The sequence below is a fragment of the Phanerochaete carnosa genome (genome assembly GCF_000300595.1).
Source record: "Phanerochaete carnosa HHB-10118-sp unplaced genomic scaffold PHACAscaffold_5, whole genome shotgun sequence".
Classification (NCBI taxonomy): domain Eukaryota; kingdom Fungi; phylum Basidiomycota; class Agaricomycetes; order Polyporales; family Phanerochaetaceae; genus Phanerochaete; species Phanerochaete carnosa.
This window is the reverse complement of record NW_006767632.1, coordinates 3,323,131-3,340,103: the sequence shown is the minus strand read 5'-3', so window position 1 is coordinate 3,340,103 and position 16,973 is coordinate 3,323,131. Positions and strand designations below refer to the sequence as shown.

At 54.4% G+C, this 16,973-nt stretch overlaps 6 protein-coding genes across 6 annotated transcripts; all 6 read right to left on the bottom strand.

Annotated features, from left to right (window-relative positions):
• Positions 1-139: 139 nt before the first annotated feature.
• On the bottom strand, positions 140-4,175 carry PHACADRAFT_257056 (uncharacterized protein). Its single transcript, XM_007396272.1, has 15 exons — positions 3,854-4,175; positions 3,739-3,800; positions 3,522-3,689; positions 3,286-3,460; positions 3,133-3,221; positions 2,948-3,082; positions 2,325-2,899; positions 2,165-2,270; positions 2,051-2,112; positions 1,914-1,992; positions 1,547-1,860; positions 391-1,490; positions 315-339; positions 234-266; positions 140-179 (listed from the first exon to the last, which is right to left on the bottom strand). The coding sequence occupies exons 1-12, from the start codon at positions 4,024-4,026 to the stop codon at positions 1,431-1,433; spliced, it is 1,998 nt and encodes a 665-aa protein (XP_007396334.1). The 5' UTR covers positions 4,027-4,175; the 3' UTR covers positions 140-179; positions 234-266; positions 315-339; positions 391-1,430.
• Positions 4,176-4,367: 192 nt separating this feature from the next.
• On the bottom strand, positions 4,368-5,784 carry PHACADRAFT_145047 (uncharacterized protein). Its single transcript, XM_007396271.1, has 5 exons — positions 5,592-5,784; positions 5,469-5,535; positions 5,276-5,421; positions 5,086-5,214; positions 4,368-5,037 (listed from the first exon to the last, which is right to left on the bottom strand). Exons 1-5 carry the CDS (start codon positions 5,637-5,639, stop codon positions 4,459-4,461), a joined length of 969 nt encoding a protein of 322 aa, XP_007396333.1. The 5' UTR covers positions 5,640-5,784; the 3' UTR covers positions 4,368-4,458.
• Positions 5,785-5,877: 93 nt separating this feature from the next.
• Positions 5,878-7,419, bottom strand: PHACADRAFT_257052 (uncharacterized protein). Its single transcript, XM_007396270.1, has 7 exons — positions 7,333-7,419; positions 7,145-7,270; positions 6,934-7,018; positions 6,825-6,881; positions 6,701-6,773; positions 6,303-6,637; positions 5,878-6,248 (listed from the first exon to the last, which is right to left on the bottom strand). Exons 3-7 carry the CDS (start codon positions 6,979-6,981, stop codon positions 6,186-6,188), a joined length of 576 nt encoding a protein of 191 aa, XP_007396332.1. The 5' UTR covers positions 6,982-7,018; positions 7,145-7,270; positions 7,333-7,419; the 3' UTR covers positions 5,878-6,185.
• A 370-nt stretch (positions 7,420-7,789) lies between these two features.
• On the bottom strand, positions 7,790-11,861 carry PHACADRAFT_257049 (uncharacterized protein). The gene is made up of 11 exons (XM_007396269.1): positions 11,527-11,861; positions 10,679-11,469; positions 9,818-10,610; positions 9,369-9,767; positions 9,155-9,312; positions 8,961-9,102; positions 8,810-8,912; positions 8,698-8,757; positions 8,375-8,646; positions 8,296-8,318; positions 7,790-8,243 (listed from the first exon to the last, which is right to left on the bottom strand). The coding sequence occupies exons 2-11, from the start codon at positions 11,039-11,041 to the stop codon at positions 8,124-8,126; spliced, it is 2,433 nt and encodes an 810-aa protein (XP_007396331.1). The 5' UTR covers positions 11,042-11,469; positions 11,527-11,861; the 3' UTR covers positions 7,790-8,123.
• A 481-nt stretch (positions 11,862-12,342) lies between these two features.
• On the bottom strand, positions 12,343-13,336 carry PHACADRAFT_257048 (uncharacterized protein). The gene is made up of 4 exons (XM_007396268.1): positions 13,012-13,336; positions 12,891-12,958; positions 12,722-12,840; positions 12,343-12,672 (listed from the first exon to the last, which is right to left on the bottom strand). The coding sequence occupies exons 1-4, from the start codon at positions 13,312-13,314 to the stop codon at positions 12,419-12,421; spliced, it is 744 nt and encodes a 247-aa protein (XP_007396330.1). The 5' UTR covers positions 13,315-13,336; the 3' UTR covers positions 12,343-12,418.
• A 447-nt stretch (positions 13,337-13,783) lies between these two features.
• On the bottom strand, positions 13,784-16,041 carry PHACADRAFT_184741 (uncharacterized protein; the record flags this gene model as incomplete). Its single annotated transcript, XM_007396267.1, has 5 exons — positions 13,784-14,029; positions 14,083-14,436; positions 14,491-15,179; positions 15,228-15,666; positions 15,759-16,041. 5 exons carry the CDS (start codon positions 16,039-16,041, stop codon positions 13,875-13,877), a joined length of 1,920 nt encoding a protein of 639 aa, XP_007396329.1. The 3' UTR covers positions 13,784-13,874.
• Positions 16,042-16,973: the final 932 nt, after the last annotated feature.

The window sequence follows — 16,973 nt, the reverse complement described above, 5'->3', positions numbered from 1 at the left end:
TGCCTGTCTATGGAAATTCCCTCACTGTGATTCTCAATGAGCGTCCGGACTCTTTCCTGCACCGATGCAGCGTCCATTGGGGCGATAAATACGCAAGAGTTTAGTCCAAGAGACTAGTGACAGAACACCGACAACCTCTCGAGATGTCAGCTTTGCCGAGTTTCCCGCCAATTACCAGAGTATGTGAATAGCTCGCATTCTGAGGCTCTGAAGTGGAGCTAACCACTCAACAGCTGAGTAAGAACGTTGTGAGGCTTCTGGGACAGGTACAGCCCAAGTGAAATGAACATTCAACAAGCTAATTGCTGGTTCAGAACCCAGGAAATTTTACACTACAGGGTACGACTACCCCCTCGTGACCATTTGGTTGGCGGGCTGACGTGGTCGTAGGAACCAATACGTACCTCGTCGGCCAGACGAGCCCGTATGTCCTCATTGACACAGGTGAAGGGCGGGATGCTTACATCCCCATACTCGATGAAGCTCTCGGCTCGCCTTCCAACGATCCAAATGTCCCAGAGATAGGCGACATCATTCTCACTCACAGACACCACGATCACACAGACGGTCTTCCCTCTGTACTTGCTCTACTTCGACGTCGTTGGACTAGTAAGAACCCAGATATCGCCTTCCTTGCTCCCCGAGTGCACAAGCTCCCCCTTATGACGCCGAAACTCAGCGCTGTGCTGGAGACACTTCCCCAAGGTTCCTTCGCACTGAACGCCTCAGGCAGCGTGCTACACGATCTACACGAGGGCCAGACCCTCCCCGTCACTGCCGCCGACGCAGGCACGAAAACTAAAGGCATGTTCCTCGAGGTCGTGCACACGCCAGGTCACACTCCCGACTCGCTCTGCCTCTTCTTCGACGCCGACCGCGCGCTCTTCACGGCCGACACCGTGCTCGGGCAGAGCAGCACCGTCTTCGAGGATCTCGGGCAGTACATGGCGAGCCTGCGCAAACTCGCTGTGCTCAATGGTACGGGTATCGCGCGGCGGTACGACACGCTCTATCCCGGGCACGGCCCCACCGTGCCGCATGGTCACGTCGAGCTGTACCTTCAGCACCGCGTCGAACGTGAGAACCAGGTCCTGCAGGCGATACGCACTCCGCCTCTCGAGGACAATGCCTGGACAACGTGGACACTCGTGCAGAACATCTATGCGCGTTACCCCCAGGGGCTCTGGGAGCCTGCGGCGCAGAGCGTGAACCAGCACCTGGAGAAACTCGAGGCCGAGGGGCGGGTGCAACGGCTTGGTGGAGAGGAGAGGCATACGCAATGGAAGCTCCTTGCGTGAGGCGAGTTGGAATTGTAGAGCGCGGGGATGTATTGCTAGAAGAAAATAAGACTATACAAGCTTGTGAGCTAATGTCACACCAAGTGTAGAATATGATGACAGGAGATCTGTATCCACAAAGTATCTTCACTTTCACAGGGCATCGAAATTAATGTGGTGCGACGCTCGTCTCCGCTCCAGTTCGTCTTCTCGCTGTAAATACCAGCGGTGAGCCAGGTATATCTCTTCGTGAATGCTGCGAGTCTTACCTTCTCGTTTAAGTGTAGTACGAACGTTATGATTGCCAGGATGATGGCTGCACCGACCACCGCAACGGTGACCCAGACGATCCACTCGCCTGGCCTTAGGTACAGCTCCTTCCTCCACAAGCCGTCACGTTCGATGGGCGGGATAATGACGACCTTCGAGTTCGGGATGACACCCTCCATGTTAATGAAGTGTTCGTCGCTGTGCAGCGTCGACCCGACAAAGAGATTCTCGATGTAGTTGTTCGTGCGGCCCAGGCCGAAGTAGGAATACGGAGTGAGGAGGCTCTGGTAGCCAGTCTGCGGAAGCTGGGCGGCTAGGCGGATGATGTTAACTCGCGGTTGCGGCTGTGGGATAGGATCAACGCACCTGCTGCTGCGGATCTCCTGCCTGAAGTGTCTAGAACGGTGTACTTGTAGGTTGCGCCAGAATAACTGATCCCGAAGGGCTGGAGATGTTATATTGACCATACATAGAACGTGATAACGATATTCAGCAGCACGTACATGGTATTTCAGGCTGGAATTGGGCGCAGTGCATAGAGTAGATCCGCAGGCGCCATTGAGTACTACAGCATTCGGTTAGTACGGGTTGAGTAATGGGTTCGTAGAAGTGCCCACCAATGGCTTTCAGGAAGAACGCATCATAATAGAAATTGTTCTGGACGAAAACAATGTTACCTTCACCCTGACGATCCGTCCTTTGGACCATGATGTCCAAAGTACCCTGCAGGCAATCAAAATCAGTCGCATTGCACAGGCACGTGGATTCACGACTCACGTCTTCGTCCAAATCCAAGAACGCGATGCCCTTGGCATCCTTGATGCCGCTCAACACCTCCGCTCCCTTTTTGAGGACGCTCCATCCTCTACGCCCCTTGCCGTTGGCCGCACACCCAGGCACGCCCTTCGCGCACGGCACACTGAACGCGAGCATCGGCGTCCTGTCGCTGTTATACCCCGGGCCGGATGCTACGACCGCTAGCATGTCGGGGAACCCATCGTGATTCGCATCGCCCAGCTTAATAGGCAGCGGCACTGCAGGGTTCACAGACGTGTCGAGCACGAGCAGTGACGGTGACTGTCCAGGGAAGATGGACGCCACGGGCGTGCGCACAAATTCAGGGTTGTCTGCGTCTTCGTTCAGGTTGAACTGGAAGTCCGGGTCGGCGACGCACAGCTCCTGCGGCTGCCGGCACACGCGTCGGCCGTTCTTCATGCTAGGCGTCGTCGCAGATGCACAGAGCGGCAGCTGCTTGTTGTAAGCGATGTTGATTGCACACCCCGAGCCGATACCCGTGGATGACGAGACAGAGTCGCAGGTGATGAAGAGCATATCGATGGTTCCGTCGCGGTCTACTTGGCCGTTAGACTTTCGGTTTGCGGAGGGAATGATGTGCTTACCAATGTCGGCAAATGACACCGTTTGGAATCCTCGAGGGAAGTTCCCGACTTGAGCGAGAGAAAAGCCGTCATCCTTGTTGTTCACCCATATCTGGAATTGTTTGTCGCGGCCGTTATCGCAAAGGAGGAACAGATCTACAGCAGGATAAGCTCAGGAAAACTCTTTGCAACCTCAAGGCCTTCACCAGCTAAACAGTCTCCATTCAAGTCTACGGCAGCATTGCTATGGGGATTGGAAAGTTTGCATCGCGCATCACCAAAGTGCGGATCGGTTCTGCAAGAAAACGCGGAGATATTGAATAGAATGTCCTACGTACAGCGGCAGGCGTGCTACATACAAGTTGAACATAGAAGCGGGCTGAGAGGCGTCCCAGGCGTTCTGCCAGACTCTGAACTCCCCGTCAGATGATGCTGACGGGATGGTCCCGAAGAGGTCGATCCTGAGATTCCCGTTCATGTCCATGGGTATAGGTTGTGCTTGTGCTGAAGCGGGGGCTGAGATTGGGTCTAGGTCTGTGCGTAAAAATATAGTATCACTGATCCTGTACGAGCAAGAAACATCACGGTCACTTACTGAAGCCTCCCTGAGGTAGGGCGGCGTATACTTGGAGCGACACTTGGCCGCGGTCTTGGCCCATCACAAGCATATCCAGCTTGCCATCTTGTGTGAAGTCTCCCGGAACGACGTTCAGAACTTTCTGGCGGTGCCTGAATGTGTTAGACTTCACGAAGGTGTAGCCCTCTACCCGAACTTCAGCGCATAGTGCGCGGAAGGAGCGAGGGTCGCGTACCGTGATCCCAGATGTACACTGCCAACTCTTGCTGGTCGGGTCCTATGGCAATTAGATCTAGGCTAGATGCAATAAAAATCAGGCGTTCACGCTCCAATCTGCTTGATGAACATACAACTGGTCCCCGTTGAAGTCACCATACGCAATGACCCTATCATTAGAGTCCAAGCCCATCGCACCCGCACTCAACATCGAATTCCCACTGAACCGTTTCGGAGGAAAGGGCCATATTGCGTTTGCTTGTAGTCCTGCGAAAGAAAGAGCCAAAAGGAACAGTACGGGGAGCATCGTCTTATGGCATGTAGAGAAGTCCGGGTAGGCAGCCAGAGTATTCCAGAGCCACGCAATCTCGCGTAGTTGGCGCGTCACCAATTAAAGCGCAGCGGAAGACCTTGAACAGCTGCAGAAAGTCGTGAAGACACTTGCTCTTGACAAAGCAGATGCCGGAGCCAGAACCCAGCTGGTGGTAGGAGAGCAAGCTATGTACGGGCGTCTACTGCGACGCGTGCACTCCGCTGAGGTTGGTGTATACTCTATGTACCCGTTTCCGTCTAGCGATCCTATACGCACAGTTACTAGGCAGCTGAATATATGCGTATAAGCCATATCCAAGTTCAACCACAAAGCCTTATAGGACTTTCGACATCTCGAATAGCATTGAACCAGAAATAGCAATACACGACGGCCAAATCCCAAAGCTAATACACAACAACTTACATTTCAGTGCTGCATATAAGTTTGTGGCCCACCGGGCGGAGGTGGTGGAGGCATCATCCCAGACATCATGCCCGGTGGTGGCGCGCCCGGCATGCCTTGCGGTGCGAAGCCGAGCGGGGGTGGGGGCACGAATCCAGCGGCTGCGGGGTTGAAGACCGGCATGTTCGGTGGTGGCGGGGCACCCATCGGCGGCGGCATTGCAGGCGGAGGCACACCCATGGGCATTGCCATGGGCTGGGGAGTGAAGCCTGGGGGCGGGGGAGGAGCAGCCAACGCGCCGGCGAATTGACCTTGGTATGGTCCTTGGAAGCCAGGAGCACCGAAGCCCATTGGTGCTGGCGGGGGACGAGCACTGACAGGGAGTGCGTTATTTTTCCGTGCCTGCGCAGCGAGGAGACGTTCCGCGGGTGTACCATGCCGTTCGCCCTTGCCATCCTTCTTGAAGGCATATTGCACAGTGATAGGCTTGTTCATCAAGAACTGTCCGTTCATTGATTCAATAGCAGCATCCGAGGATTCGAAATCTGTATATGATACGAAACCGTATCCTTTTGACTGACCACTCTGCGGGTCTCGTGCAATCTGCCACAGAGTCAGCAGGGCATGTCATTGATAAACATGAGTACGCACCTTAGCTGTAGTAGCCATCACTCCGAATGCGCTGAAGGTGTCGTAAAGTAGCCGTTCGTCTACGTTCTCGTCCAAATTGCCGATGAACAGGTTTGCGCCAACGTCTAGCTGTTTTTTGTCGGACGAAGCCTATGACACATGCGACACGTCAACAACCGTCATTACCATACTACGCAGCTTATTGACGCACCTTGTTGACACGTATAGGCTTCCCCCACAGCTTGATTTGATTCATAATCTTACAAGCATACTCAGCATCTTCCTCCGTCAGGAATTCACAGAAACCGTAGCCTTGGTGAGCCATAGAGATACGATCCTTTGGCAAGTGTACGTTCACTGCGCAGAGTTAGTACACATTTTATATGCGCAGAGCTGTCGCTCACCTACTGGCCCTGCCTGCAGCATGAGTTCCCAGATGAGCGCATCTGTACAACGCTCGTCGAGGTTTCCCTAAGGTAGGCGGTCAGAAAAAGCAGCCGGATATCCATACAAGACGCCAAACGCACCAAATACACTGTTGCTTCCTGATTCCTATCGTCTTGCGGTCGTGACATATTTGGTTTTGAGGTGAAGGTGGGTGCTGCAAGCTGGCCGCCGCGTCCTGCCCGGGGAGAAAGCGCGACTTGGCGCCGGAACACCCCAGATTGGGCAGGACGGTTTCCACGCCTTGGTGCCTTGCTGGCGGTTGGCCCGTCCGTGCGCAATACAATAATGACGACGCTGGCGCAGTCAAAAACTTTCTTTCACGAAAAGAAAAGGAAAAAGCACACAGTCATCAGATTCACATGAATTCTAAATGATGAAGAATCAGAGCACCTGTATGGTAGTCGTGGGCGAGGTAGGGGCACTCAAGCTCTCCACTTACTGGCAGGTACAATTCCCCATAAACCCAATTGTCGACTAAAGACTACAAAACATGAAAGTAAAGCGTAGTAGAGTTAGGAAGAAAGGTGCAAACGGAAAGTAGAGTACGGGGCTATTGCGTGTTCATGAATTGACGAGCAAATGGGAGAACGGGATATATCGATATATCGTGAGACGATGAACATGACTGTCGTGAACGAAGGAACAAAACCGAGGGTGTCTAAGCTGCTGGTATCTCAGACAATAACGCATTTGGGCTTCTTCTTCACGACAGGTGGCTCGAGCGCCGCTACGATAGCCTATCGCGGGATGTCAGTGTATGCGGTTGCCTGGGGTAGCCGAGAACAACGCACCTCATCGAACACATTCTTCAGGCCCTTCTGAGTGAGCGCAGAGCACTCGACGTACTTCACAGCACCCAGTTCCCGTGCAAGTCGTTCACCCTGCTCGGCGTTGATCGGCCTCTGCTTCTGTCGTTGGAGCTTCTCCAGAACTTGGGGATCGTCCCGCAAGTCGATCTGCGTGCCGACAATCAGGCACGGTACTCCAGGACAATGGTGGTGGACTTCGGGGAACCACTTCTCCTTCACGTTCTCGAACGACGCAGGGGAGGTGACGCTGAAGCAAACAAGGAAGACGTCCGTTTGGGGGTATGATAGTGGACGCAGACGATCGTAATCTTCCTGACCTAGATATCAAAGTGCGCCGCTAAGCAAGGACAGCAAGGCACGGTAGGTCTTGGAAAGCGCACCAGCAGTATCGAACAGACCCAGCGTGTACGGGTCTTCACCGATCATCACAGTGACGGCGTAATTATCGAACACCTATCTTGACGGTTTGCATATGTTTGCAGCCGAAAGGCTGCCTTCACTCACAGTTGGAACATATTCACTTGGGAATTTGTTGGTAGTGTAAGAAATCAACAAGCACGTCTGGGCTGCCTTGAGCTTCAGAGACCCATGGTCGACGAAGGGAGCGACGTACCTTTCCCACTGCACCATCTCCAACAACAACACATTTGATTGTTTGCATACTGCTCCAGCTGGTCTATCGAGACAGGTGCGGAAAACTAGTGACAACGGTAGGTTATCAGTCAAGAGCACGTTCAACATGCAGAGACAGGCCCGGCGCTCGAGTAGACGTGGACTGATCCCTCCGCGCTCGCACAGCCCTGCACACGAGGTATTCAGCTCACCTTCTTGTATACAGGGTAATCGTGAAGAGTAGCAACAAGCTCGAAGGAGTCGCGTCTTGTCGGGTGCCAACGTCCAGGAGTATTTTGTCTTCCAGAAGTCAACCACGGGTTGAACCCAACCTACGGCTAGTAGGAATTGTCATCCAGGTCGGACTGCGGTATGCAGTGCAGGTATCAAACACACGCACCTCTGAACACACGAGCGGATCGCGATAACGAAGCACAGCACGCTGTCTAGCACGGTGAGCGGAGGCGAGGGATGCGGCGAACAGTCCTGTATTGGCAGCTGCTTCACGAACGCCTGACAACTGTCGAGGGTTTCACTGCCATTCTAGCCGGAGCCTGCCCTCAAGTGACCTTACTTACCGAAGGTAAGTACAAACACTGACTGAGTAAACAAACTGTATATTCAGGTAACAGCTAGTAACAGCCGCCAGTGTGACCTGGCTACGGTGACGTGCCTAGGGCTTTAATGTGTTGTCACAGCGACATCATCATAGCTGCCGACTCGCGCATGTGGCGAATCTACGGCATTTCCTCTGCATACGAACTTCACACCACAAAATCCCCCACGGCTAACCTTAAGAGGCGTGCAGCACCAGGTGTCATATAGGGCACTTGAAAGTGCATGACTATATGGCACCAGTAATAATGTAGGTGATATGCGCACATAGGGAGCATGCGGGGACTATCTTACGTCCACTACCATTGCTATTTTAGATGTCGTCCGTCCTGACGGGGGAAGCAGCGCAGCCTGATAAATCAGAGAGTGCTTGGCCTCAGACGCTGCTGATAGCGGTTAGGAGGCTCAGTTGTCCACTATCGAGTCCGCCGTCACTATGTTGGCGTCTGAGGCATGTACGTTGCCATGTTGCTCGGCAGAACGATGCGACAACGGCCCCGTCGCAGGGATGCAGGGCCGTTCTGCCAGATCAGAATACTCCACAGCGTGATATAGATTCCGAAGCTCACACGACATCTACCACGAACCCTTCCGGTTCTCACTCCCATCGACCGGGGGCTGCGAGAACCAGGTCAACTGTCCTTGGCGAGTGCCCGTCAAAATGTGCCCATCAGACACCTGGCTACCGTCGAAACTCTGGGTAGTGGTTGTATCAGTATCAGCTCCTCAGATAATGATAGGAGCTCACCGCAACAGCCTGTATGCTGTGGTCTGCACCAAGATATCACCTGTCAGCAATTGGCTTGCAGCGACGAACAGTTTCGCACCTTCCCCATGGCAGAGTCCGTGAATGATAGCTCCTGAAGCACGATCCCAAACTAACACGCAGCCCTGCGTGCTCCCAAAGAGGAGTGATGCACCGCGCGCGGCGAAGAGTGCACCAAAGTCATATGCTGCTCCAGCCTGCACTTCAGACTCCTCGGGTGAGTACGCTTGTTCGACCTGGCCTTGCCCCTCATGCGTGATATTCACGAGGATGCACGAACCAGCCTGCGCGGCAAGGGCGTGTGTGCCGCGTGGGTCAACATCGAGTGCGAAGCTGAGCGGATGGTCAGTGAGCGTTTGCTAAGGAAGGCACGCTGCTACATACAGTTTTGACCGCAGAAAGGCGGACGCCCGCAGCGTCCCGTTTGGTACCTGACAGTGCCAGCTGACGGGGTGCATGTGAGATCCGTTTTGTGATGGAGATAGGGAGCACATACAGTACACCATCAGCCGTGCCTCCAATCAAGGCTTCGCCTTCCCCTATGAACCGTATGGCGGTGACGTTTTGCCGCACAATAGACCGTTGTGGGGTCCAAGTGCCTAGAAACAGTCAGCACCCGTATCACGCTCCAAGCCCAAAAGATGCACCTTTTATGAACAGCCAGACCTTGACGCCCGAACGAGGGTACCCAATAGCCATGTGGTCCCGATGGTATGCCAGGCAACACGGCATGTCTTCGCCTTTGCCACCAGCGTTTAGAATCTTGGCCCACTGCCACTTGTTTGCAGCCTGCGTTCGCACCATGAGCAAAGTTTCTTGCACATAACGAATCAAAACATACTGAGCGCGTCCACGTACTAACAATCCCGTTCTCGCCCAACGTCACGACGCCAGAATCGCGGTCCATCCACGCGACAGAGGTGATGTGCATGTTGTGCGCAAGTTTGGCAATCTCTGTACGCGACTTGTTGCTCCATATGCGTACGCTCTTGTCATTACCTGCACATACCTATCAACAAACCCGTAACGCCGAGACAATGTACAGATACACTTACAGATAACTGCAAACAAACCGCCGTCAGAGCAATACGTAATAGAGCGCACACCGACGTCGTCATCTCCTTTCAGCTTGACCGAATGCAAGCCATTGGAAGTCGGCCATTGAAACGCTTTCGCTCGTCTAGCTTCAGGCGTTTCAGGCGTAGGCGAAGCTGCACGCTTCACACCGCGATCAGACGGCCACGCAGGCGTGGGCGTATTGTGTGCAGGAGCCGCCGGCGGAAGGAAGCCCGCATCTTGCGATGACTTGGTGGATTTAGGCGAGTCGCTAGGGTTTGACGACGAGATTGGTGAGCCTGGGACCGGTGTGGTAGGTTCATACATGTCCCTAGGCTCTGGCGAGGGATACCGTCCGCGGGCTCTTGACCGTCTGGGGCCCCTGCCCCTCGGGGCCTCTGCGATCCCCTTCAGTGCGCATAAAGGGGCGAATATAAGCGTGACGCACCATTCGAAATGCCGTCACCAGGACCATTAGTACCCCATCCCCGATCCAATGCACCTCCATTGGGCGGACCTACCATACCAAGTATGCCTTGCCCTTGGGGCCCCACCATCCCATTCTGCCTCCGCACGCGCCCGCCGCCTCCGTTTGCTCGGGTGTGGGGCCAGCCACTTCCGATGTGCACAGGCTTCTTCGAGCCGTTTGTCTTGAGCGGCGCGGCCGTGCTGAGCTGCGGCGGGAGTGGCCCGTTCGCCTTCCACTTGTTCCCGGCTGCCGGCTTGATGTTTAGTGGATTCGAGTACGAGCCTTCGCCTACGAAAGCGAGAGACCGATAGTCCGGCGGGAACTCTTGGGGCTCGGTCGGCGTGCCGGCTGGCTGTGCTTTGCGAGTGTCTGGCGATGGGGGGTACGGACTCTGCTGCCTCAGTGGTCCGCCAAAGCGGGACATGCGTGGTGCGGTAGGAACGGGGCCGAGGCGGTTCACAAACTGAGCCAATAAAACACCTGGCGATGGCTGAGTGACTGACGAAAGTGACGGCACGTCCTCCACCTTGACCTTCGAGCTCGATGCCGGCGACGACGGAGGGGAGAGCTCGCGCCACTTACGTGGGGGCGAATGTGATGACGAGGGAGCTGGAATGGACGGGGTCGGCGATGTCGCAGACCTCTCCGTAACCTGTTTAGGCGAAGGGGGAACGGGTTGCACAGGCACTGGAGGCACCGTGCCTATAGAGATCGGTATAGGTTCCTTCTTTGGCGACACCGACGCTCCAGATGACTGCGCAGTAGACATATCCTATACATCAACGCAATGAGTACGTGAAGTAACAAGTGGTGTTATCGCACGAGCAATAAATGGCGCACCTGTGGTACAGCCTTTCCGGGTGGTGCACTGCCCACGAAATCAGTGAGCACTCCTCCACGGACAAACGGGTTTGGCACGGTTTTACGCTTAGGGACATATGGCGTTGCTGGCGTGGCCGGTCGCTGAATCACCTCAGTACCTCGCAGTTCGCCTTCCACAGAGGAATCAGACTTATTGACTCTAGCCGGCTGAGACGGTATGAGAGTGCTTGCAGCTGAAAGTAGCTCATCGACGCGCTCTTTGCTGGTTGCTACGGTTGCCACCGACGAAGAAGCCGTCACCGTCCCTGAAGTCCAAGCGGCTGGTTGAGCCGAGAGCGGCGGTAGCGAAAGACCTGGTGGCGAGTCAGAATCCGGAGACATGTTCGGGGGTGTGGGAAGGGGGGCAGATTTCGCAGCGGATGCCGTATCAAGCTGAGAGAGCTCTCCCTCGGATGGCATGGTGATCGAGAGACCAGGAGGGGAAAACGACGTGGACTTCACCCTTGCATTCGACTGTACATCCTGTTCCGATATCTGCGAGGTCGACAATTTAGGAGTGCTTGATCGTGAGTCCAACTCCATGGGAGATAGACTGCGGGCACGTTGGGTTGGATTCGCTGGGCGCCTTGCAGTTTGGGCCTTCAATGCAGACGTGGCGACGGCAGAGATCACTTCTGATTGCTTTGCTTGTACCTCAATAGCTGTAGGTGCAAGGGCCGCGGCGGTTGGAAGAGTCTGGACAGGCACATCCGAAATACGGACAGGGTCTGTTTGAACCTCTATGGACGCGTATGTGGGTTGTCCCTTGTCTTGTATTCGCATATCACCTTTTAGAATGGTCATTATATGTGAACGTGACCACTCACCGGTAATAGCGGGCCCGGCAATCTGCGTTTCTTGCCATGGCTTTCGCAGCTTCGGGGGAAGGATAGATAGCTGCGCTCCGGGTGGCGGCTCTATCCTGGACGGCTGAAGAGAAGCACTCGGTGTCAAGTCGTCCTCTCCAGACACCCTACCGGCAAACACGACAGGAGAGTCGAGAAACTTGCCGTCAGGTGTAGCAACCGCAAGTAACATCTCCTTGCCTGGTCTGACTTCTATCCGCTTATGAGCAAATAGACTGAAGTACACTATTGACGAGTCCCCTTCATCGTCTGATTCTTCCGCGAGTTCCACTTGGCGCAAGACGACGTGGGCTTTCTGAGTAGACCCATGAGGGTGAAAACGTAGCTGTCCCTTTACACCAAGGACTGAGGCTACTGTGGGTTCTTCCGGGATTCTTGCAGGTCGAGAACCTGCTTCTTGAGCCATTTTCTGGTGGCCACTATCTGGTTGGCAACCTCAAAGTGAGTGGAGGAGCTTCAGCATAGAGAACGTTGCCTTCGAGGAGGTGGCCGTTTGTAAACACGGAATTTCCGGATCAGTTTGTAAACCATTATTTGTGCAAGGACTTATCAGACACTTATCTCGAAAGCGCGAAACAATGCTCGGAAAACCTGTAGCTTCTCGCTTACGCCTCTCAGCTAGCATTGCATCTTCAGAATCTCTACCTGTGCACGTCTGTATCATCATGGCTCTGTCGCCATATTATGTCGAAACAGAGCCTCTTACCCCAATTCAACATGACACGTTGGGAAACCTAAGACAGTAGGACTCAGGCTTTGGAAGCAACGCATATCCAGGTATTCTTCACTAGTGCTATGCAATGACTTTGGGAAGTGGTACAAGGAGGCAGATCAGATCATTGGTGCGCGCTCTTCAGCTAAGTTCGGGAACGCTGTCCCTCCATCGGATTCCTGACTTCTCTGCTGTCTCGATAGCAATTTGCCTGATAGCTGCGGCCTCCTCGCGAGTAGCACCGCCGTGCTGTGCGTTAGCCAGATGCCAAACGATCTGGCGAGGTGTGTCCATCGAGATGAGTGCGGCGACCAAGACATATGACACCTCGACCTGGGTCAAGACATCGGTAGCACCATAAGTAATGCCGTAGCCGACTGTGTTCGAAAACCAGCCTGCGGCGAAGTCAGAAAGCTATCGCGCTCGAAGCATGTTGCTGCATACCCATGTCGGGGTAGATCTCGTCTAGCAGGCCCTGCACGTTGTCGGCCGTATCCCGATACATCGCACGGAAGAATTTCTCTCCATTTCGTACGTATTCCTCCATCGTGGTCGACTGATCTCTGCATACCCATTGTCACAGTACCCCTACGGCCTTGAGTGATCAGCGTACCTCAAAGTCTGTTTGTCTCGCAGCTCTTCGGGCATGACCTCATGGAGGGCAACTAAGCTGTTGATGGCCTGCTTTCTGTCAGCGTGCGGTGCTCGAAGCGGTTCCTTTGAGAAGCCCATACCCGAGAGTACCCGCAGAGCAGACCACCCTTGAATACAGCCTCCCTCACCCTGCGCGCGAGGTAGAGTTGCTGGGCATGCGCCGCTTCTGTGCTCACGTTTTGCGCAGCCTGTGCTGACTTCAGTTCTGCCAGGACAGTCTGGAAGACAACGGGGACAGCCTCAGGGCGGTTACTGGAGCCGAACGCGACGGCAGCGGCGATGTACCATGGGTTGCGGATGACAGCCTCCGTTCCGCTGAGACTACGCAACGGATATATGGTCTTCAGGCGGTTGAGGAATTCTGTGGTCGCGAGCGCGGTCATATCGGTGATGATCCCCTCTATCGATGTGGGAGTTCAAGAAAAGCAGCACAGGTCGCAAATACGGGCATACATGCTTTATAAGACGCTATGACTCTTTATCATCAGAAATCAGCCTTCCTGAAGGCTTCTTTATCATTGTGAATACTGAAGTTGCCCTATATGGTGTGAAGCTTATGCGCCCGCCGGTAGCCTGTCCCTCGGTCATATAGTCCCGACTTACGACGTCAACATCGCGGCGTGATCGTATCTTTTATTCCCTGGTTTCATGCCTTAAAACGAGGAAAGTGTGGGGTTTGTTTTGAGAATCCAAAGGTTCACTGTCTCCCTGCAAACTTCTCCAAGCTTCGACCGAGGATGTCCTTCAGGTCCAAGAGTTCACTCGGCCGTTTATACCGGTTTCCAGATCTCTATCTTCTCTCAATCGACATCTCTAACCCACCATGTCTGTGTTCACTCTCTTCATTAAGGCTCTCCTCGTTGTGATCGCCTTAGCGCAGCTCTCTGCCGAGATTCGATGGACACCGTGACGCTCGTCGTGCTAGCGGACTGCGCTTGTCGCACTAAGGCAGCGAGCTCGGTAGGAAGTGCTCAAGCGCAACTCTTAGCTCATGCAAGAGGCCAGCACTATGGGATTCCAGAGCCCCAATCGCAACAATGCATTCGCCCGCCATCGTGATGCCCTGCTGACGAAGATCGAGCCGCAGGTCGGAGACGGCTTAAGTCGAGGTCAGTATGCGAGAGGGTTGTCAGGCTGCGCTTAAGGCTTACCCTGGACAAAATTCCCATTCTGCGAAAGCGTGGTCCATTTCATCTTTCCCGTCCCATTGCGCGGCGAGCTGTTCCAGCCTCTATCTGCATAGTACTTGGCAACCAAACCAGCCAGACGTCTCCAGATCTCAGCCCATAGAGTGCCGGCACCGTCGTCGAGAGGGGTCGGGGGTCTGTCACCTGTAGAAAGCGAGCTGCTGCCAGTGAGGGAAACGAGGCGTTGATATATGCGCAGATAAAGGCGACAGAGGCGGACATAGTCCAGGGGACCAAGCCCTCTCAGCTGGTGCTCGTACTTCCCATCCAACAACCTTTGCAGCCTGTGACATGACTGCTCCAAACACTTGATCGCCTCTGTACGTCAGGTCAGACTCAGTCGGAGATAGGACATGTGTCATTGTGGCCTACCGTCGCTGGATGCCTGGACAAGAACTTCCTTGCATAGCTGCCCGACCGCAGACTCTTCGTCCAGCCGATCCTGCTCGTGCAGTCCCGCAAAGAACAACAGAAGCCCGGAGCCATCTGGATCCTGCCACATCGACGTGAAGATTTTGATCGTGACCGACTGTGGCGCAGAGAATGACAGCTGACTAAGGGACATGATGACCTCCTTAGACACGTTTGGCCACGTCCCAGAGGGCAGATGGATCCTCTCAGCCGTATTACTCAGCAGGTCCCTGACATCTTTGAGGACTCGCTGCCGCTCCTCTCCGTGCAGATGTGGCTCGCAGTCCATGCCCTGAATGACGGCTGCGAAAGACCGGTGGGTATGAGTCGAGTCATTGAGCTTGCTGCAGAGGTACGGCGTATACAGCGCAAGTGAGTTCCTCAGGACTATGCCGTTCTCACATACGTCCAGGTACTTGGATGCCGGCGGAGGGGATCGTGGGTGGTAGATGGATTTGCCCAATTCGATGGCTGCTGTGCGATTGCTGAAGCAGTCGCGGAGAATGTGAGCAAATATCCAAGACGAACACATCCTCCCTTCAAGGCGTGCGGCCTCGATCCAGGACCACTGCTCCGCTGGCGACGGCACCAGAAGTTGAAAGTGTATTGTGATCTTGGCTTCCTCAACAACATTCTCCCACTCGAAGTATCTCAATGAGCGTTAGCATCGAAATCTCACGCGCGGCAACAGGACATACCGTGCATGGGCCCAAATCTCAATCTTTCTGCCCTCCTGAATTCTGCACACCTCTGCAGATGTGGCGTTCCATTCAAATTCGTAGGACTGCGTGTCCGGATCACCACGGCGGTTGGTCACAAGCCGGGGACCGCCGTCGACGTCGATGTCGAGTCGCCCCTCGGTGCACATAGTAAACCACGTCCAGGGCCTGTTGGACAGCCGGTCAGGACCCGGGATCCACCCTTGGTCGTGGCTTCGGATGAGGAGAGAGACGTGCATGATCCTGTTGGATTGTGCCTGAGTTAGGGGTATGGCGAGCACGAGAATGTCGTCATCGACTGCTATTCTCCGGCCGCTGGACTGCGAGATGGTGGGGAGACAGTAGGTGTAACTGAAAATCCTGTCCACGACACGACTCGGGAGGATCTGCCTAAGCAAGGACCGTGTGCGAACTACATCTGCACACGTCAACGCAGAACGGGTTATTGTCGCTAAAGAGCCAGCTGGTTAGCTTTGATGTGCAGAGGGGAAGGATAAACACACGACGCACGCAGGTTATATGCAGTGTAATCCGGTGGCAAATTTTGGGGAGTGCATCTACTAGAGTTGACCCCTCTGACATGTCCGACAGAATGCTCTCTGCAGAGCAGCTCGCTATTTCGACAGTATGTAGTTTCGGGCTGGGAGGAGCCGCGCGATACGAAGCATCGTCCGTACGACGTGGAATGAACCGCGCGAGCCACTGAGCAAGAGTCTTCAACATGATGGGCGGGATGAGGGATGGGGAAAGCAATTCTTATAAGAGAACGCAAGGGAATTGGCACAGAGCCCATGGCTAAGCGCTCGCGGATGCGTTTCGATCGCTTTGATCTCCAGCTGCCGACATTTCATTCGTTGGACGCTGTTGCGCGCCACCGCATTTCCCCCACCGCCACATTTGCCTCCGCACGGAATTTGTATATCCGCCGTGAGGAGACCCGGGCTCTTGGTGTGGCGTAACGACATGTATGAACCTGGGGCAGGCCCTGAACGGACATGGACTGAGAGGTTACGGAACCTCAGGCTCGGGGCAAGGATAGTGCTCTCGCGGAGTATCCACATTCCCCTTCCCAGGACTGCTAGTTTAGTTTGGACCTATCGACCCGGCTTTATAGCGCGTCGGTTTCGTTAGTTCCGATCAACATGAGCCGTTTGCATTCCCTCACGCTGTCGCATTTCCCTATGCACAGACATCGGAAGACCACTCTTCATGCTGGCTCAGTGCACGAGTGGGAAAGTCCGTTGTTCGAGCGTGAGTGTTAAAAAAGTGAATCTCTACGCGGAAGTGCATGGGCATCGGGGGGAAGTGCATAGCCTGTTCTGCCAATACGGGATAGACCAGATCTCGAATGGATGCTTCATTCATGGGTAGGTTGAGACTTCCCCTTTCCCCGGAAATTCCCAGAAAAATTCGTGCGCCACCGGTATTCCATTTGCAAAAGGAATAGAGAACTCCAGGAGCTGTAGAGCGTAGAGTGCGGCAGGTACGGGACATCTGAGCTGCATGAGGGCGATTTAGCAAGGACATAAAGGCACATCCCAGTTTAGGCCTATCTAAACCGTCGAAGGGCTCCGGGGGTAACAGGTGAGTACTAGAGTACCAATACCCGCTGCCAGTCGTTCTGCGTCTGAAACTCACAGCTAATGTAAGTGGCGTCATTTAGGTGTGTGTTGCAAAGTATTATTTACAAGAGCCAACGTTGGAGATTGTGCGCACTGCGCAGCC

Coding starts and splice junctions, on each gene's coding strand:
- PHACADRAFT_257056 (XM_007396272.1), bottom strand. CDS start 4,026: ATGCTCCCCGTACTGTTCCTTTTGGCTCTTTCTTTCGCAGGACTACAA. Junction 3,801..3,853: donor GACTTCAACGGGGACCAGTT/GTATGTTCATCA, acceptor TATTGCATCTAG/CCTAGATCTAATTGCCATAG. Junction 3,690..3,738: donor AGTGTACATCTGGGATCACG/GTACGCGACCCT, acceptor AAGTTCGGGTAG/AGGGCTACACCTTCGTGAAG.
- PHACADRAFT_145047 (XM_007396271.1), bottom strand. CDS start 5,639: ATGTCACGACCGCAAGACGATAGGAATCAGGAAGCAACAGTGTATTTG. Junction 5,215..5,275: donor AGCCTATACGTGTCAACAAG/GTGCGTCAATAA, acceptor CATGTGTCATAG/GCTTCGTCCGACAAAAAACA. Junction 5,038..5,085: donor TGATGGCTACTACAGCTAAG/GTGCGTACTCAT, acceptor ACTCTGTGGCAG/ATTGCACGAGACCCGCAGAG.
- PHACADRAFT_257052 (XM_007396270.1), bottom strand. CDS start 6,981: ATGCAAACAATCAAATGTGTTGTTGTTGGAGATGGTGCAGTGGGAAAG. Junction 6,638..6,700: donor GGGTCTGTTCGATACTGCTG/GTGCGCTTTCCA, acceptor TTTGATATCTAG/GTCAGGAAGATTACGATCGT. Junction 6,249..6,302: donor TGAAGAATGTGTTCGATGAG/GTGCGTTGTTCT, acceptor ATCCCGCGATAG/GCTATCGTAGCGGCGCTCGA.
- PHACADRAFT_257049 (XM_007396269.1), bottom strand. CDS start 11,041: ATGTCTCCGGATTCTGACTCGCCACCAGGTCTTTCGCTACCGCCGCTC. Junction 10,611..10,678: donor CCGGAAAGGCTGTACCACAG/GTGCGCCATTTA, acceptor GTTGATGTATAG/GATATGTCTACTGCGCAGTC. Junction 9,313..9,368: donor CGGTTTGTTTGCAGTTATCT/GTAAGTGTATCT, acceptor AGGTATGTGCAG/GTAATGACAAGAGCGTACGC.
- PHACADRAFT_257048 (XM_007396268.1), bottom strand. CDS start 13,314: ATGACCGCGCTCGCGACCACAGAATTCCTCAACCGCCTGAAGACCATA. Junction 12,841..12,890: donor CGAGACAAACAGACTTTGAG/GTACGCTGATCA, acceptor ATGGGTATGCAG/AGATCAGTCGACCACGATGG. Junction 12,673..12,721: donor CGAGATCTACCCCGACATGG/GTATGCAGCAAC, acceptor ACTTCGCCGCAG/GCTGGTTTTCGAACACAGTC.